Source organism: Rhodofomes roseus (assembly GCF_022264815.1).
Source record: "Rhodofomes roseus strain CIRM-BRFM 1785 chromosome Unknown C8Q71scaffold_6, whole genome shotgun sequence".
Taxonomy (NCBI): Eukaryota; Fungi; Basidiomycota; class Agaricomycetes; order Polyporales; family Fomitopsidaceae; genus Rhodofomes; species Rhodofomes roseus.
The window spans coordinates 211,250-225,500 of NW_025952962.1; the positions used below are offsets into that span (position 1 = coordinate 211,250).

Genomic DNA, 14,251 nt, shown 5'->3' on the forward strand with positions numbered 1-14,251 from the left:
ACTGTTCAACGATCGCCTCTCGAGACATCTGATCGTCGTCTCTACGGTGGCATTGAGTCCGTCTAAGTGAATTATATAGGATCTCACAGCTATCAGGCATTAACGAAGCGTCGAGACTCAGGTACTCACTAGGTGACTAGAACGTCATCCGCGGCCTCAACGCTCCTATGTCCTTTCGTTCGAAGTCCACTTACCAGTCACCATGAGCTAGAAAAAGGGTTATGCGTCAAGGTGAGTACCTTTTGGATGTCTAGGAAAGAGGCTGAGGTTGAACAGTCCTGCAGCGATGTAGACAAATTATAGAGGATCCTCACGTATGGTGCTTGTCTACTCTACAGACAATTCGGTCTCGACCTCTTGCTGTCAATAAGGCCACGCCACCTCCAACACCATTATGTTCGCCCGCGAAGTCTGGTGAGTCGTAGAACTGATCAGTCGTGATAGATACTGATGGGCTACGCTTCAATCCTCAGGCTCCTTCGCATAGTCGCGCGACAGGATACCGACAGGCTCCAGGCTCCAGCTGCCGCATGCAGTTGAGGCAATGCGCCAGGTATCTTTCCTGCCCCTTGTCAGAACGGTCAATTGGGAGTGTCAATAGCAGCGGGGCACACAATGTTGCTCGTAGACTGTTGTAGCGTGAGTTACCGTCTCCTTCGTCTGACACCGATCATCCATGAAACAACTTCAGTTGCTTGGCACAGGTTCATGCATATGTGACGAACGATTTCGCTTGTTGTCTCAGTCCGTCAGTCTGGTCGCTGGGCGCACAGATGCTGAAAAGCGACATCGAGTGGTATGCTGATCAATTGGGCCCATGGGTGCGTAAACGTTCAGCGCTCAATTTATCGCCGTAGAAGCTGTACTATGACGCGACTTGCAGATTTACCCTTGCTTTGAAGTGTGGTCTCTGCAGTACAAAATACCTCTCGAACCGTATCCGAACGACGGTCCGTTCTGTCTTCTTCGCGATCACCGGGATAGGCACTGTCGCTGGTTGCCGTACGTTTGAACCCCATTGTGTCGGCGGCCGCTCACACGTCTCAGAACAGGCATCATGATAGAACCCACTACACAATCAAAACCTGACAATTGTCGTAGGCTCACAGGTAGCCACAAACAGGTCGTGGACGCAACGTCCACACAAGCACGGAGATTATCACCAAGGAGGCCCATCACTCCCTGTTACGTCACTCGCCGCACATGCTCTGCGCTCTGCGATAAGTACTTCCACAGCTGATCAGCGAACTGATCGCTCGCGTCCGCTGCACTCCGACTCAAGCATTCTGATTACATGTGTGGACCAAGTAATGGTGCGTCATATACCAAATGTCCCGCCCCCGCTGAGACTTAACTCGGGTGGGGTATGCTGAACAGTAGAACTGAAGCCGTGGTCTTAGCCTGCCGCGGCGGCTCACTGTGGTGAGTTACTCCTGAGATTGAAAATAGGCGAGCGAATGTGTACACAATCAAAATCAATCACGACCAGCGGTCCTGGGCTTCTGCGACTCGAGCTAAGTGCGGCGCCTATATGTGCAATCGCAGAGGCCGCTTGCGTGTATGTCTATTATCCCCTCAGGTTTGCTTCCTAGAAGACGGATCCCGTGATTGCAGCCGACAACCTCCCAGCTGCATGTGGACATCGTTTGTAGGGCACGTAACACCCAAGTAGCTGATCAGCCGGTCTCCAGAGTCCACTCACCTACCTGACACTTCGCCATGTCGTCGCCATTCCAGAATGCGAATTATGTCGGGATTAATCTCACTGCCATCCTTTACGGTAAGTGGCAGTCTTCATTGCGGTATCACTATTGCAGTATCACTCGTGACATGTACTGATTATTCTGTAGGTGTCGAACTTGTCGTATATGGCATCACAGTGCACGCATTGTGGACAAAACCCACACGTGGTCGTGCAGACATATTCTTCGTCTTCTTCAGTACTACGCTCCTCATCCTCATGACCATATCATACTCCACCAACGCTGCCTTTGGGGAAGAGATGTGGATAGTCAATGCCAAGTATCCGGGAGGCATGGATGCATACCTCGATGCGCATGTCAATGTATGGTACCAGACATTGTCCAGCGCCTCGCCGACTACAGCAAATTTGCTAGGGGATGCCTTAATGGTTCGTCGAATGGTCTTGAATGAGAGGAATCCAATCATCTAACGAATTTACGGTCCTCGCAGATATACCGCTGTTACGTCCTCTACGACTCCATCTACGTCATAGTTTTGCCTTCGATCCTGTGGCTAGGGTCATTCGGTACGATATCGTCACGCTGTGTGCATGGTCAGACTCGGATGCTCACGCTGCGACTGGCAGGTTCCGGTGTCCTCTTTTTGTATGCCTCAGGAAACCCTCATGGAGATTTCTTCGAGGGTTTCGCTGAGAACTGCGGACTCGGCTATTATACGACGACCATAGCTCTCAATATCCTTACCACTGCTCTCGTTCTCGGCCGTCTGCTATGGATTTCCAGGTACATGCGTAAGTATCTCGGGCGCACCACGTCGAAAAGATATGTCAACGCGATTGCCATCATCGTCGAATCTGCGCTCCCATATACTCTCATTGGCATCGCCAACCTAATCACGTATGGGGTGCAGAATGATACGAATGTTCTGTTTGCAGCGATCTATGGGGCGATGACGGTATGTGCAGTATCGTATTCTTAAGCCCCGTGGGTTTTGACAGCAACGGGATAGGGTCTAGCACCACAGCTCATTATAATGCGTGTTGTCAAGGGCAGGGCATTGTCGCGGCGGGATATGACGGAAATTCTGACTGATTCGGTAATATTCGCGGGCAATAGTGACATTTCAGGTGGCGATCAGTACACAGCACCCCAATCATAGCTCTCCCGCCGCGGATACACATACTACAGCGCTCAGTATCTAGCTACAGACTATGTCCAAGCCAACGTCGGCCATCGACTTGGGGTCGGAGGTGTGACAAGTACTAGGTCATATTGCAATTATACCGTTCATGTAAGGCTTCCACTTATGTTCTTAGACTGGTACATAGTACAGACGTAGAGCATGCGTACCGTTGCTGATACCATTTCATACATCAATTTGTTAAGGAGACATCTCCAGTAGGTTACCTACTGTCGAAGAGGTACTACTATGTAAGGTACGAGCACGTAGACAAACTGCCTACAAAGAAGGTAGAGCCGTAGATGGTGCGGTACTGACTATTCAAAAAGAAAACCCGACTTTACGTAAGTTAACTGCAGCGTCCAATCGAATTCAAACATTCAACGTCAACCGTGACGCATAACGTTCAACTTGAACCAGTGCACGACCGTTTGACAATGATACAACGAGCGAACACATGGGTATCTGTGACCAGGCCTACTCTCCAGCTCGCAACCCGTTATCGACTTCCTTCTGCCAGTGAGGCCGTGCCGCCTCCCATTCCAAATAGTTCGTCCGCATTGCCTCGTAAATCGCAGACCAGTCGTGACACTGATGGTCTACGTTCCACCTCTCCTTTGCATAGTCGCGCGATAGTATGTCGGCGGGCTCCAGAGTAGCGTCAGCAGAGCACAGAGCTAGCTGCCGCATGTAATTGAGACAATGCGCCAGGTGTCCCTTCTGCTGCTCGTGAGGATGGGCAGCCTGTAGCGCCATACGTATCCAGCGCGTGCAATGTTGCTCGTGGACCATAACGAGGGAGAAAAAGCGATGATTGTCGCCGAGGCGCACGTTGCCGTCGCCCACGGTCGCGGTCCAGAGCCATTCGACTTCGGCCTCCGTGTTGTTCAAAGAATATCGGATGGTCTCTTCGACAGGCATCATGACTTGGCGTTTCGCGGCTCTGAGAGGAAGGCGAGGCGGATAGTCTGAGCCCTTCATCGCTGCACGTCTTAGAAGGTATGTCAATATCCTTTTGTTCTGTGCTACATGCTTACTGTAATGAAATATAGGCTTTGACCTGGCAGACGCCACGACCTCCAAGTCTCGGAGAAGCACGACATCAAGCCCGACGTTGACGATCGCGAGAACGGTGAGGAGAAGGAAGGAGACACAGTTTGGCAGCATGATGCAGGCAAGGCCATAGGCAAGAGCCGCTGGGAGTGCCTCGAAAGGGAGAGCCTACTAATCGTTCTGGACACAGAAATTCACGTTGTTGTCGGAACAACGCGCCCAGGGACCGCCTGGCAAGTCAATTTCTTGCAGCGGAACTCCGCCTAGTACTGACAGAGGCTGTAGAACTTCGCGAAAATGTCAACAATCTCGGAGTTGTTTTGGCTGACTTCGAAAGAGGTCCTGGGCGGTCTGAGTCGCTTATAACAGCTATCGAAGCTGTCCACCACAACGACCTTTCGTAAACTCCGGTCATCAATTGATATTCCAGGATCAGAATACAAGATTGCAAGACTAGTACGTAGTTGTTCTCTGTTGGTGCTGAATCAGACGCCTGCTGATATGTACCACATGGTGCACTGCGTATATTGTACTGCAGGTTCGAGCGCACTGTAGAGCCCGCAATGCCTACCATGCCAAGCTACAGTGAAGACGCAGAGGAACATGCCACTATGCTCCGCGGCTCCTATGATTTGGGAACCGAGGCCTGTCCGAGTCATATCGGTGCACAAGGCATGGGTTGAAGCAGATTCGCTAGTATACGTTCTGATGTCCCGTTTCACAGACTCGAAAGCGTATGACCCCAGAGAACGAAGGGATTGCATGACGTATAGCATGCTGCCCCTTGCATCTGCAATCATCCTCTTCGTCGCTCTTGTCGACGTCTACTCACTGCTCTATGCATCACACATCCTCAAAAGCGTGTACGCAGACGACGACACAAGCGGTCTGCCACTGGGAGACCCTTACATTGGGTTGACTGCACTATATGCGTCAAGGACCGTCAACGCAACCAAGCTTCGCGACCATCACATTCGCAACAAGCCACGTATCGTCGCGCCGATATTTGCTGACCGACCGACTGAACGCACCCCGGAAGAGGACCTCATCGTCAACGGGTACTTCGGAACCTTGTCGCCTCATGAGAAGCATTTCAAGATTGACCCACAGGTGAGGATATTGGTGCCTGCGACTTGGTGTCTTCACCTCACGATCCAGCGGTTAGACGGATACGATTGTGCAATTCCGGACTGTTGACTTCGGACTAGAGCTCTGTTCCCTCATGCTCCTGCTCCCGGATGCTAATGATAGGGTTGAGGGGGCTCATCCCTTCGCGATCAGTGCTCAACCATCGAACATACGTATCTGTCCATTGGACGTTGACCATCGGTTGGATACCGCCTCCCTCTCGTGGCGGACACGTCCCCCGTGCATCGAAGACAAATCTATCTCCGTGGTCGCTGAGGCCGGAAAAGAAATACAGGCGACCCGTTTTACTTGTCCGCGGGCCTCTTATCATACGTTCGAAGTTTCCTGCGCAGACCCTTCTCAAGCTTGCAAGATTGACGTTTGGACAAGTCAAAATCAGACATGGGGTAAGCTTTTTCGTCTCATGAATAATTTTTGCGGATGTTCACAGAAGCTATATTGTCATTGTAGGGCTGTATTTGCGTCAATATCAGACCGTATAGACCCGTCAACTTGGTATCTGCACGTGTTCTTGAAATATACGATAACACATCGGTCTCTATCCATCGAAGCATGGTGTGAATGTAACGGACTTTGCTGGTATCATGAGAATGTTCTCCCTACCGCATGCAACCATTTGACTTGTCAGTTTGCCATTTTCACCGCGGGCAATCCGCAGTGAATCTCCGTCTGATAGAGGCGCGTACCTAGATCAATTCAAGTTACCTTGGTATAGGTTGTATGCTCATATAATGTACGATTTCGCTTCCTCATTGAGTCGCCAGTCTGACCACACGCGTATGACGCAAGGTGCCCTTGTCGCTGTCGGTCAATCTCGTGTTATTAGGAAGGTATTGCACCCAGCGTGTCGGCGGTCGGTCGGACATCATGATAAAGCACGACACACTACTATTAACAAAATCTGACAGGGTACGCTGTTGATTCATCCTGGCATCAATCACGGTGCCCAATCATTTATCGTTCAAGTAGCGAAAGGTCATCAGCGCCGTACACAAGCGTCCATACTAGTACGGCATTCGCCTGTTTGTCTTGGGAAGCATAGACAACTGAGCGCGTACAATCAGGATGAATCACCACCGGCGGTCTTTGGGTTCCGTGACCCGAGCCAGCTGCGGCGTCATGATATGCAATTACATTGGTTGCTTGTGAGTACATTTATTATTCACTGTTTGCATACTAGGCGGAGAAGGCTTATTCTGTGATTGAAGCCGACAGCCGCATGCGATCGCCGTTCGAAGGCTAGGTACATAATACTCATATAGCTGGCCAGCCGGCCTGCAGAGTCTATTCGCCCGCCTACTACTAGTACGCTTTGCCATGTCTTCGCTGTTTCAGAATTCGAACTACATCGGAATCAATCTTACTGCGATCCTGTATGGTGAGTGATTGTCTTCATTGCGGGTACACTCATGGTATATACTGATTCTCCTGTAGGCGTTGAACTCGTTGTATATGGCACCACAGTGCATGCTTTGTGGACGAAACCCAAACGTGGTCGTGCGGACACATTCTTCATCTTATTCAGCACTACGCTTCTCATTCTCATGACGATACTATATTCGACCAACGCTGCGTTCGGGGAAGAGATGTGGATAGTCCATGCCAAGTATCCGGGAGGCATGGATGCATACCTCGCTGCATATGTCAATGTGTGGTACCAGACACTGTCTAGTACCTCGCCGACTGCAGCAAATCTGCTGGGGGATGCCTTGATGGTTCGTTGTATGGTGTTGCGTGGGACAAACCTAGTATCTGACGGTTCAACGGCCTTCACAGATCTACCGCTGCTACGTCCTCTACAACTCCATCTATATAATACTGTTCCCTTCGCTCCTTTGGCTTGGCTCATTCGGTACGATGATATCACGCACTGTGCATGACCGGATACTCATTCTGCTACTGGCAGCATCCGGTGTCCTCTTTTTGTATGCCTCAGGAAACCCCCATGGCGATTTCTTCGAAGGGTTCGCTCAGAACTGCGGACTTGGCTATTACACGACCACCATATTTCTCAATTTCCTCACCACGACCATGATTATTGGCCGTCTGCTATGGGTCGCCAGGTACATGCGCAAGAATCTTGGACGCGCGACGTCGGAAACATATGTCAATGTGATTGCCATTATCGTCGAATCTGCGCTCCCATATACTCTCATAGGCATCGCCAACCTCATCACCTACGGAGTGCGGAGCGATACGAATGTTTTGTTTGCAGCGATGTATGGGATGATGACGGTATGTGCAGTGCCGTATGAATTCTGTCCTGTTGTTATTGACAGCAACGGAATAGGGTCTAGCACCTCAGCTCATCATCATGCGCGTTATCAAGGGAAGAGCAATATCACGGCGGGATATGACAGAGGTTTTGACTAATTCAATGACGTTCGCGCCGGGTAATAACGGCATTCACGAGGTGGCGATCAGTACGCAATACCCCAATCATAGCTCTACTGCCGCGGACACACATACTACAGCGCTCAGTATCCAGCTGCAGACTATGTCTAAGCCGCCGTCGACCATCGACTTGTTGTCAAAGGTGTAACATCATCGGGTCTCATTATGCCACTGTATATGGAAGGCTTCCGGTGGTCTTTAGTAGCACTACGCCGTTAGCCGTTTGTTACAAAGACCCCGTACTAGATTATTATCTGCTCCGTCAAACTTGGATGTGACAGCCCGATTTTGAGTTGGAATACCGTTTGGCGTTACGTCAATCCGTCTCACAGTGCCATTCTAAGGAGTACCGCTTGAGGCAAAGCCCCCAGAGCACTTGTTGTTGCTTTAGATCTATCCATGATTTATCTTATCATAACGGTGATGTGATGATCGGGAGCCGCATTAGGGCCTCTTACGTACATGAGTTCTTTTGACACTTATTGGGCTGGTGCTATTCTTCATAGCGGTGGACTGCGGCGGACCAACTAAGATACAAGTCATAGACTTGGGCTTGAAAGCAGTGCAGGTGCAGAAGCCAAAGCTCCGCAACCCGAAGACTCGGCACCCGAAGAGCCCGCAGGTATCAACAGGAAGGGAATTGTCGACACCTTCTCGCTAGTTGGAACGCCATGCGGTATTTCAGCGCCGAATCGCAGCTTCTCCCAGGCTTGGCGAATGGGAATATGAACTTGAACGATCTCTCAACAGCTACGGTGAGCGTGTCTATCGGCCCATGGTGCTGTGGTGCAAGCCCAAAACACGTATGCCTCACATTCATGTCCGACAGAGACCCGCGCACATGCAAGCTGAGTCACCAGTCTGATATTGTCGGCATCGCCGTATGTATGTCTAGAACGTAGCACATCACAGTCAAATCCGAATGCAGTCGGAACAAATGACCCACAATTCCTGTGGGAAGTACATCAGTGCTGTGATTCGTGAACCACTCGCCGCGATGCTTCTGGTGTTGGGATTCCGACGGAACGTGGAGCGTGTGCGTACAATAAGCACGTATTGCATACAGGTACAAACTGGGATATGATTGATCTGTCACGGCTCTCTTTGTCACGACACTGATGAACACTCTGGCGGATGCCTGTTTGCTGAAAAGGACGCCCTCCAATCGGGCGAGCCAGTAGCACCTCCTCATCCTAGTGTGCACCATGGTACCTTCCAACATCACCGTTCGGAAACTTGAATCTCCCACTGGTCCGTATCTTTATATTCTCTTGTCCGGCTTGGTGCTCACAACAAGAATACAGAGGGCCACGTCGACGAGGCTGTTCAGATATTCTGCAAACTCATGCCAGAAGGTAGGACCTACAGTCTATGTATATGCACATTCTCATTGCAATACAGATCCTCTGTCAATCGCACTTACGGGTGGAGATGTTCGCCACCTTCCCTATCTGATTCGTGCGATGGTCAGCGCTGTCGCGTTCATGTGTGGCGAGATATATGCCGCATTCAATGAGAACGGAGTTATGGTCGGTTTCCAAGGTTGGGTTCCGCCTGGGGACGTTTTATTCTCAACGTAGGTTATTCGCCTTGCATCCGGGACCGTTCATGGTTGAACCATCGAATTAGCGAAGAACAAAGGGCCTTGCTGGCAGACTTTATGTCGCGGGTCTCAGAGAAGGCCAGAAGCTACGTTCCTGGCATGGTCAGTCGATGCATGCTGACGCCGTGAATGCCGTCCATCACTGATGCTGCTCTAGATGGCGGTTGAATTTCCGAAAGTCATCGATGAGTTGTCTGGTATAGAGAATGTAATATGAGCTTTACATCGTCTATGGTTGCACTATACTGACCGCATACTGGCAGTCCGAGTTGAACATGTTCTGGTGTAACTTCAATTTTGTCGCCGCGGAGTATCAGCAGCAGGGTATCTCAACGGCCATGTCACAGCTCGCATATCAGAAGGTAAGATCCCGATGTATATCTACGAGCATTCGCTGATAATTCAGGCTGAGCTCAACGGTTGGACCATGGGATTGGCTACCACGAATGTCCACAATGTGAGTGACACCGGCGGTCAAGACAATCAATACACTCATAGAAATGCTCAGATTGCTATATACCACCACCTCGGATTCGAGCTCCAGGGATATCGTGGCATGCTCTCGCCGTTCATCGACTGGCCGGTGTGGATATTCGTGAAGAGGTCCCAGATCAAGGCTACGCAGTAAGCCCGTAGTCAGATACACACGCAGTGGTTCCCAAGTACGAGGCTTGTCATTTCGAGGTGATTTCAGATGTCGCAGAGTGTACCGCAATCAAATTCAACTATGTTCATGGTGACTATGGGATCATATTGGACGAGCAATCGTTGCCGTCACGGTGCTACCTATGCTCGAAGGGCATACGAACCGAGGGCCCGGTACCGAGATCATAGTATGAATATGCCCGCTGAGCACGGTCTCGAGTAGATAATGCAGTAGTAGGCTAAGACGGTATAGTCATCACGGCGCGCACGTCTGGTCCGATCCCCGCGAAGTGAGGCTGATCGGATGAGCCCATCAGGCCTCAGGTCTTGACTCGAGCAGAATAAAAGGGGGACTAAGAACGACACACTAGCTATTGAATTCCCTAAACCCACCCTCCGAGCTTCTAGGCTATGCAGTTCCGCCTCTATCGAGAGAGACCCGTCCTCGCCGTCGCATCGGTGCTTATGCTCATCTCAGCCATGTGGAAAGTAGCGGTTTTGAGCCGTATGCGAGCACGTATCGAGCTGGACACTGCTCCTATCACACACAAATCAGCTGGTGAGTCCCCTAGACTGATTCTCAATCCTTGGTATTTATATATTTGCGTCGTACGATGCACAAGAAGTCTCCGCATGGAACATAAAACGCAGACATGTCCTACTGGAGTTCGACAACGGAGTCAGATACGGACTGGATGCCGTTCGCGAGTGGAACACCCTTGTACCGGGAAACGGGCTGGTGTACATGGGTGCTGGGGCCGAACGCAAGCCGTACATGGTCTCCATGTTCCACGAGCTGCGCTGCCTTGACTTCATCCGATCGCAAATCATCATTCCCGCGGCGGATCGTGACATGCAGCTTGCACAACATTGCCTGAACTACGTTCGACAGATGGTTCTCTGTCGAGGAGACACATACCTAGACCCATATCAGTATCCATCTCACATTGCGACGATTGAACCTTTCGTCGGGCGCAAATGTCTGGACTGGAATGCAGTATACGAAGCTGCAGAGTCTAACCAGAGGGAGCGGCCAAGTTCAATGGACCATAATGAGTAGAAACCGGCCGTCCCTAGTGGGCAACACGGAAGGTTCGGAAGCATATCACTATACCGCAGATATCATGTGCTAATAGACACAATTTCTTAGTATTACACACCTGTCGCACCTCGCGCATGCAGCGACGACGTCTGAGAGGAGTTGATGCCTCCCAGTGAGGCAACTAAAACAGCGCGCGTGAAGGATCACTAGGTACTGATTCTCAGCAACATAAGTCACAATACTAGTAGAAGCCCACGTACTACTTAGTATCACTAGTGATCACTCAATATCACGGAGCTGCGCTATAGCGTACGCCGTGACGGCGTGTGGACGGCATCCAACATTTGTCAGTCTCACGGAGTGACGGAACAGCCTGAGTATGTTATGATATCTGCTTGGACATCAGCCAGCGCCGCTTTAGCGCTCAGATCTCAGATCTAGTCGTGGGCGTCACGTTAGGCTTGGAAGATGATGAGTAGGAGGCTGGAGGAGGAGGAGGAGGAAGAAGAAGGAGGATCCATTTAGCCACGCAGCACGCGCGGTCTACGGTAACGCGGTGCATGGACAGCGCTCAGAGGACGCGCGCCGGCGGCGGCCGGGGCAGATCGGCGGCGGTGTTGTCTCGTACCATGCGGTGACCCTTGCGAATCGGAATAGGTAAGTACTGGCACTGCCAGACGCGGCATCCTGAGCTTCGCCGTGTCCATTCCAGGAGGACTCATCAAGTTCTCTGATTCTCATACAAGCTTCTCTCACCGAGGCTGAGTACAATCCATGTGCCAATGCGATGGTATATGTGGACAACATCTTTTGCAGACGTTCGGAAGCGTAGGGCACAGGGTATCCTCAGGCTGGTGCAGTCAAGGCACCTTCAGTACACGAATACCGGGCTCCGGGTCCTACCTTCGTGCTTGTGTCAACTTAAGTGGGAGACAAGTCACTGTCGACGGTCGCCCTCAACCCGTAGCTGCTTATTAGCCTGTAATCGATCCAAGAGCCATGGCCAGCAGCATGTCTCAGGGCCCTTGTCCTGATCAGTCGATCGAGCCTTCTTCGGCATCCAATAGTCTTCTTAGACAGGTCCTCCTAAAGTCCAAGACATGGCGCTCGTCGGTTGCCTTCGTAACCACAGGTAAGTGCAAGTATACCACGTACCACGAACACAATCAGTTGAAACTTGACACCGCTCATATAGTGGTCGGAGTCGGTAGGCCGCCTCTCCTAACGCGTCACTTCCAATGGACTGATTTCCTCTGTAGGCATTGCGCTCGATACGTTGAATGCCAATATAGTTGTCGCCGTCTTCCCATTCAGATTGGAAGAATTGCACTATCCCGACATTTCAATTTCAGGGCTCGTCGGTTGGCTCCTCTTTCTCTACGTGGGCCGACTGTTTCTTAACTCGACATAAGTGAGTTTGACTAACATCTCACGTTCTCAAGTCCATAGGTCTCGTCGTCTGTGAGTCATATATCGACGTCGGAGTCTTAGACCGATTCAAGCGTGACCTTCCATAGCGACGCCAGTCATAGCTGTGGCATCTGAACGTCTTGGCTCCCGACGAGGCGTTATGGTAGCAGGACAGTTCAGTCTACTGGGGTCGCAACTCTTGTTGATGATGGCGCCAATGTTCTGGGTAATGTGTATCGGGCGGTTTTTGGAAGGCATCGCTTCGGCTGTCATTATGACGGCTGGACTTGCTCTGATGTAAGCACACCCTTTCTTCCTCTTGTTGTCATTCTAATGTCATCGCTGACCCCTTTTTGTATACAGATGCGATACAACGCCAGACAAAGACATAGGAGGTGAGATTCTTGTCCTGACTTGACTTGAATTGAACATGTATGATGAAGGTCAACTTGGGATGGCAATGATTGGCATGCCATTTGGGTGAGTCGCAGGTGATCAATACCCGATAATCACTCACCCTCGCTCAGCGCACTCGTTGGCCCGCCTGTCGGAGGGGCGCTATATAAGCGGTGGGGATATAAAGCACCATTCATTTTCTCGATTCTGTTCACAGTAGTTGACATCACATGCCGTCTTCTGGTCATCGAGAAACCGGTGTCAGACAGGAGTCTTGGACGACATTCCTTGCCGAAGGAGCCGAAGCGCACGGAAGCAGTAGGGCTACAGCCTGTCCAGCCGTCTGCTGGCCTGTTCAATGAGGCAAAGGAGCCATCTACCACAGTGCAAGTCGTGGCTACTGCGCCGGTGCTGCCAGTGCGCGAAGATACAGCGGCGAACAAGCTTCCAGTTATCGACATCCTCGTGCAGTTTGCGTCTTCGCCCCGGTTACTGACATCCTTAGTTGTTGTGTTCGTATGCTCGTAGGTGGTTCTCATGACAATGTATCATATCACTGAACCTGCTCCCTGCAGATTTGTCTTCTCTGCCGCGGATGTGACAATACCTCTGTGTCTACAGAACGTGTGGGGATTTGACTCGAGAAGGGTTGGATTAGCCTATCTAGCGGCTATTATACCTACATTAATTTGTACGTTTTTGTCTTGCTCATGATTTTCATTCTCGGTGACCCAATTGCATCCTGCCGTGTTTATAGCCAATCCCTTAGCTGGCGTTCTTGCCGATCGGTTCGGTCCACAGTGGATTGCTATCCTCTTCACCATATGTGGCACTCCGTGGTGGGGAGCTATGACTACGACATTTTCTCTACCCTTCTTTATCTTCTCCTATGGGATTGAGAGTGAGTCAATCGGGTCAGCTTATGATGTCAGGCTGAATGCGCGTCATGCAGACTTCTTTGTTGCTGCCGTCGCACCGCCTATGACTGCCGAGCTGGCTGCTATCACTAGAACTATGAAGGGAGTCGGCTGTAGGTTCCGTAGTACGTGACGGTGTAGCCTGCAGATAGCTGACTTTGACACCAGATGCGCATACCTACGGGACATTCAACATTGTAATGGGTACTGCGAATGCTGGTGAGTGCGAGCGCGCCATGCCGTTAGGTCCAATGCTCCATCTGACCGATATCAGTCGGTTCCATTGTCGCTGGTCAGGTATGCGGTCATTTGTGGCATCACGGCTCAGTCACTAAGATGAGCGACAGGTCTATGGGCACAGTAACAGAGGGTGGGACATCCTGTGCTATATTCACATAGGCCTGCTGGGTCTTGCTCTCATCGCCATGATGACGTTCACGGGCGAGAAACCATTCTTGCGCGGAGGTTCATGGAAACTTGGCAAGCACGCATCGATCGACGCGGCTATGGAGAACTCAGCAGAAGGAGATCAAAACGGGCCCACAGCGTAGCGAATAAGAAGTCCCGGATGTAAACGAGGCTCACATCAGTCGATCTTTATTTGTGTCAAATAGTTCGATGGTTATGACGGTAAATGCGCTGCCGCGCGAAACGGCAATTTGTTGCACAAATCTGAGCCAGTACAACTTAAGGTATGAAGTCGGTCGCCTTCACGAGAGGAAGCTGTAATAGGTAAGCCGTTAATCAGCGCCCGTCAGC

The 14,251-nt window shown here is 50.9% G+C and overlaps 8 protein-coding genes across 8 annotated transcripts; 7 read left to right on the plus strand and 1 right to left on the minus strand.

Annotated features, from left to right (window-relative positions):
- Nucleotides 1-1,719: 1,719 nt before the first annotated feature.
- Nucleotides 1,720-2,862, plus strand: C8Q71DRAFT_703804 (uncharacterized protein; the record flags this gene model as incomplete). Its single annotated transcript, XM_047920337.1, has 5 exons — nt 1,720-1,780; nt 1,851-2,131; nt 2,194-2,269; nt 2,330-2,658; nt 2,713-2,862. 5 exons carry the CDS (start codon nt 1,720-1,722, stop codon nt 2,860-2,862), a joined length of 897 nt encoding a protein of 298 aa, XP_047780785.1.
- A 498-nt stretch (nt 2,863-3,360) lies between these two features.
- Nucleotides 3,361-4,050, minus strand: C8Q71DRAFT_704047 (uncharacterized protein; the record flags this gene model as incomplete). The annotated part of the gene is made up of 2 exons (XM_047920357.1): nt 3,361-3,866; nt 3,921-4,050. The coding sequence occupies 2 exons, from the start codon at nt 4,048-4,050 to the stop codon at nt 3,361-3,363; spliced, it is 636 nt and encodes a 211-aa protein (XP_047780786.1).
- Nucleotides 4,051-4,297: 247 nt separating this feature from the next.
- C8Q71DRAFT_490850 (uncharacterized protein) lies at nt 4,298-5,641 on the plus strand. The gene is made up of 5 exons (XM_047918896.1): nt 4,298-4,392; nt 4,475-4,608; nt 4,661-5,046; nt 5,102-5,471; nt 5,536-5,641. Exons 2-5 carry the CDS (start codon nt 4,500-4,502, stop codon nt 5,565-5,567), a joined length of 897 nt encoding a protein of 298 aa, XP_047780787.1. The 5' UTR covers nt 4,298-4,392; nt 4,475-4,499; the 3' UTR covers nt 5,568-5,641.
- Nucleotides 5,642-6,107: 466 nt separating this feature from the next.
- Nucleotides 6,108-7,657, plus strand: C8Q71DRAFT_490897 (uncharacterized protein). The gene is made up of 6 exons (XM_047918897.1): nt 6,108-6,230; nt 6,294-6,463; nt 6,520-6,800; nt 6,862-6,937; nt 6,992-7,320; nt 7,376-7,657. Exons 2-6 carry the CDS (start codon nt 6,403-6,405, stop codon nt 7,625-7,627), a joined length of 999 nt encoding a protein of 332 aa, XP_047780788.1. The 5' UTR covers nt 6,108-6,230; nt 6,294-6,402; the 3' UTR covers nt 7,628-7,657.
- Nucleotides 7,658-8,574: 917 nt separating this feature from the next.
- Nucleotides 8,575-9,821, plus strand: C8Q71DRAFT_905652 (uncharacterized protein). The gene is made up of 8 exons (XM_047928902.1): nt 8,575-8,730; nt 8,784-8,834; nt 8,881-9,055; nt 9,109-9,184; nt 9,240-9,290; nt 9,346-9,444; nt 9,489-9,539; nt 9,591-9,821. The coding sequence occupies exons 1-8, from the start codon at nt 8,685-8,687 to the stop codon at nt 9,708-9,710; spliced, it is 669 nt and encodes a 222-aa protein (XP_047780789.1). The 5' UTR covers nt 8,575-8,684; the 3' UTR covers nt 9,711-9,821.
- A 208-nt stretch (nt 9,822-10,029) lies between these two features.
- C8Q71DRAFT_490947 (uncharacterized protein) lies at nt 10,030-11,264 on the plus strand. Its single transcript, XM_047918898.1, has 2 exons — nt 10,030-10,286; nt 10,351-11,264. The coding sequence occupies exons 1-2, from the start codon at nt 10,139-10,141 to the stop codon at nt 10,785-10,787; spliced, it is 585 nt and encodes a 194-aa protein (XP_047780790.1). The 5' UTR covers nt 10,030-10,138; the 3' UTR covers nt 10,788-11,264.
- A 408-nt stretch (nt 11,265-11,672) lies between these two features.
- Nucleotides 11,673-12,362, plus strand: C8Q71DRAFT_490972 (uncharacterized protein). Its single transcript, XM_047918899.1, has 3 exons — nt 11,673-11,901; nt 11,965-11,976; nt 12,029-12,362. Exons 1-3 carry the CDS (start codon nt 11,769-11,771, stop codon nt 12,178-12,180), a joined length of 297 nt encoding a protein of 98 aa, XP_047780791.1. The 5' UTR covers nt 11,673-11,768; the 3' UTR covers nt 12,181-12,362.
- Nucleotides 11,879-14,163, plus strand: C8Q71DRAFT_747246 (major facilitator superfamily domain-containing protein). The gene is made up of 13 exons (XM_047923106.1): nt 11,879-11,976; nt 12,029-12,150; nt 12,212-12,230; nt 12,287-12,476; nt 12,543-12,574; nt 12,623-12,659; nt 12,707-13,099; nt 13,151-13,266; nt 13,333-13,476; nt 13,528-13,605; nt 13,661-13,711; nt 13,767-13,789; nt 13,840-14,163. The coding sequence occupies exons 4-13, from the start codon at nt 12,340-12,342 to the stop codon at nt 14,041-14,043; spliced, it is 1,215 nt and encodes a 404-aa protein (XP_047780792.1). The 5' UTR covers nt 11,879-11,976; nt 12,029-12,150; nt 12,212-12,230; nt 12,287-12,339; the 3' UTR covers nt 14,044-14,163.
- Nucleotides 14,164-14,251: the final 88 nt, after the last annotated feature.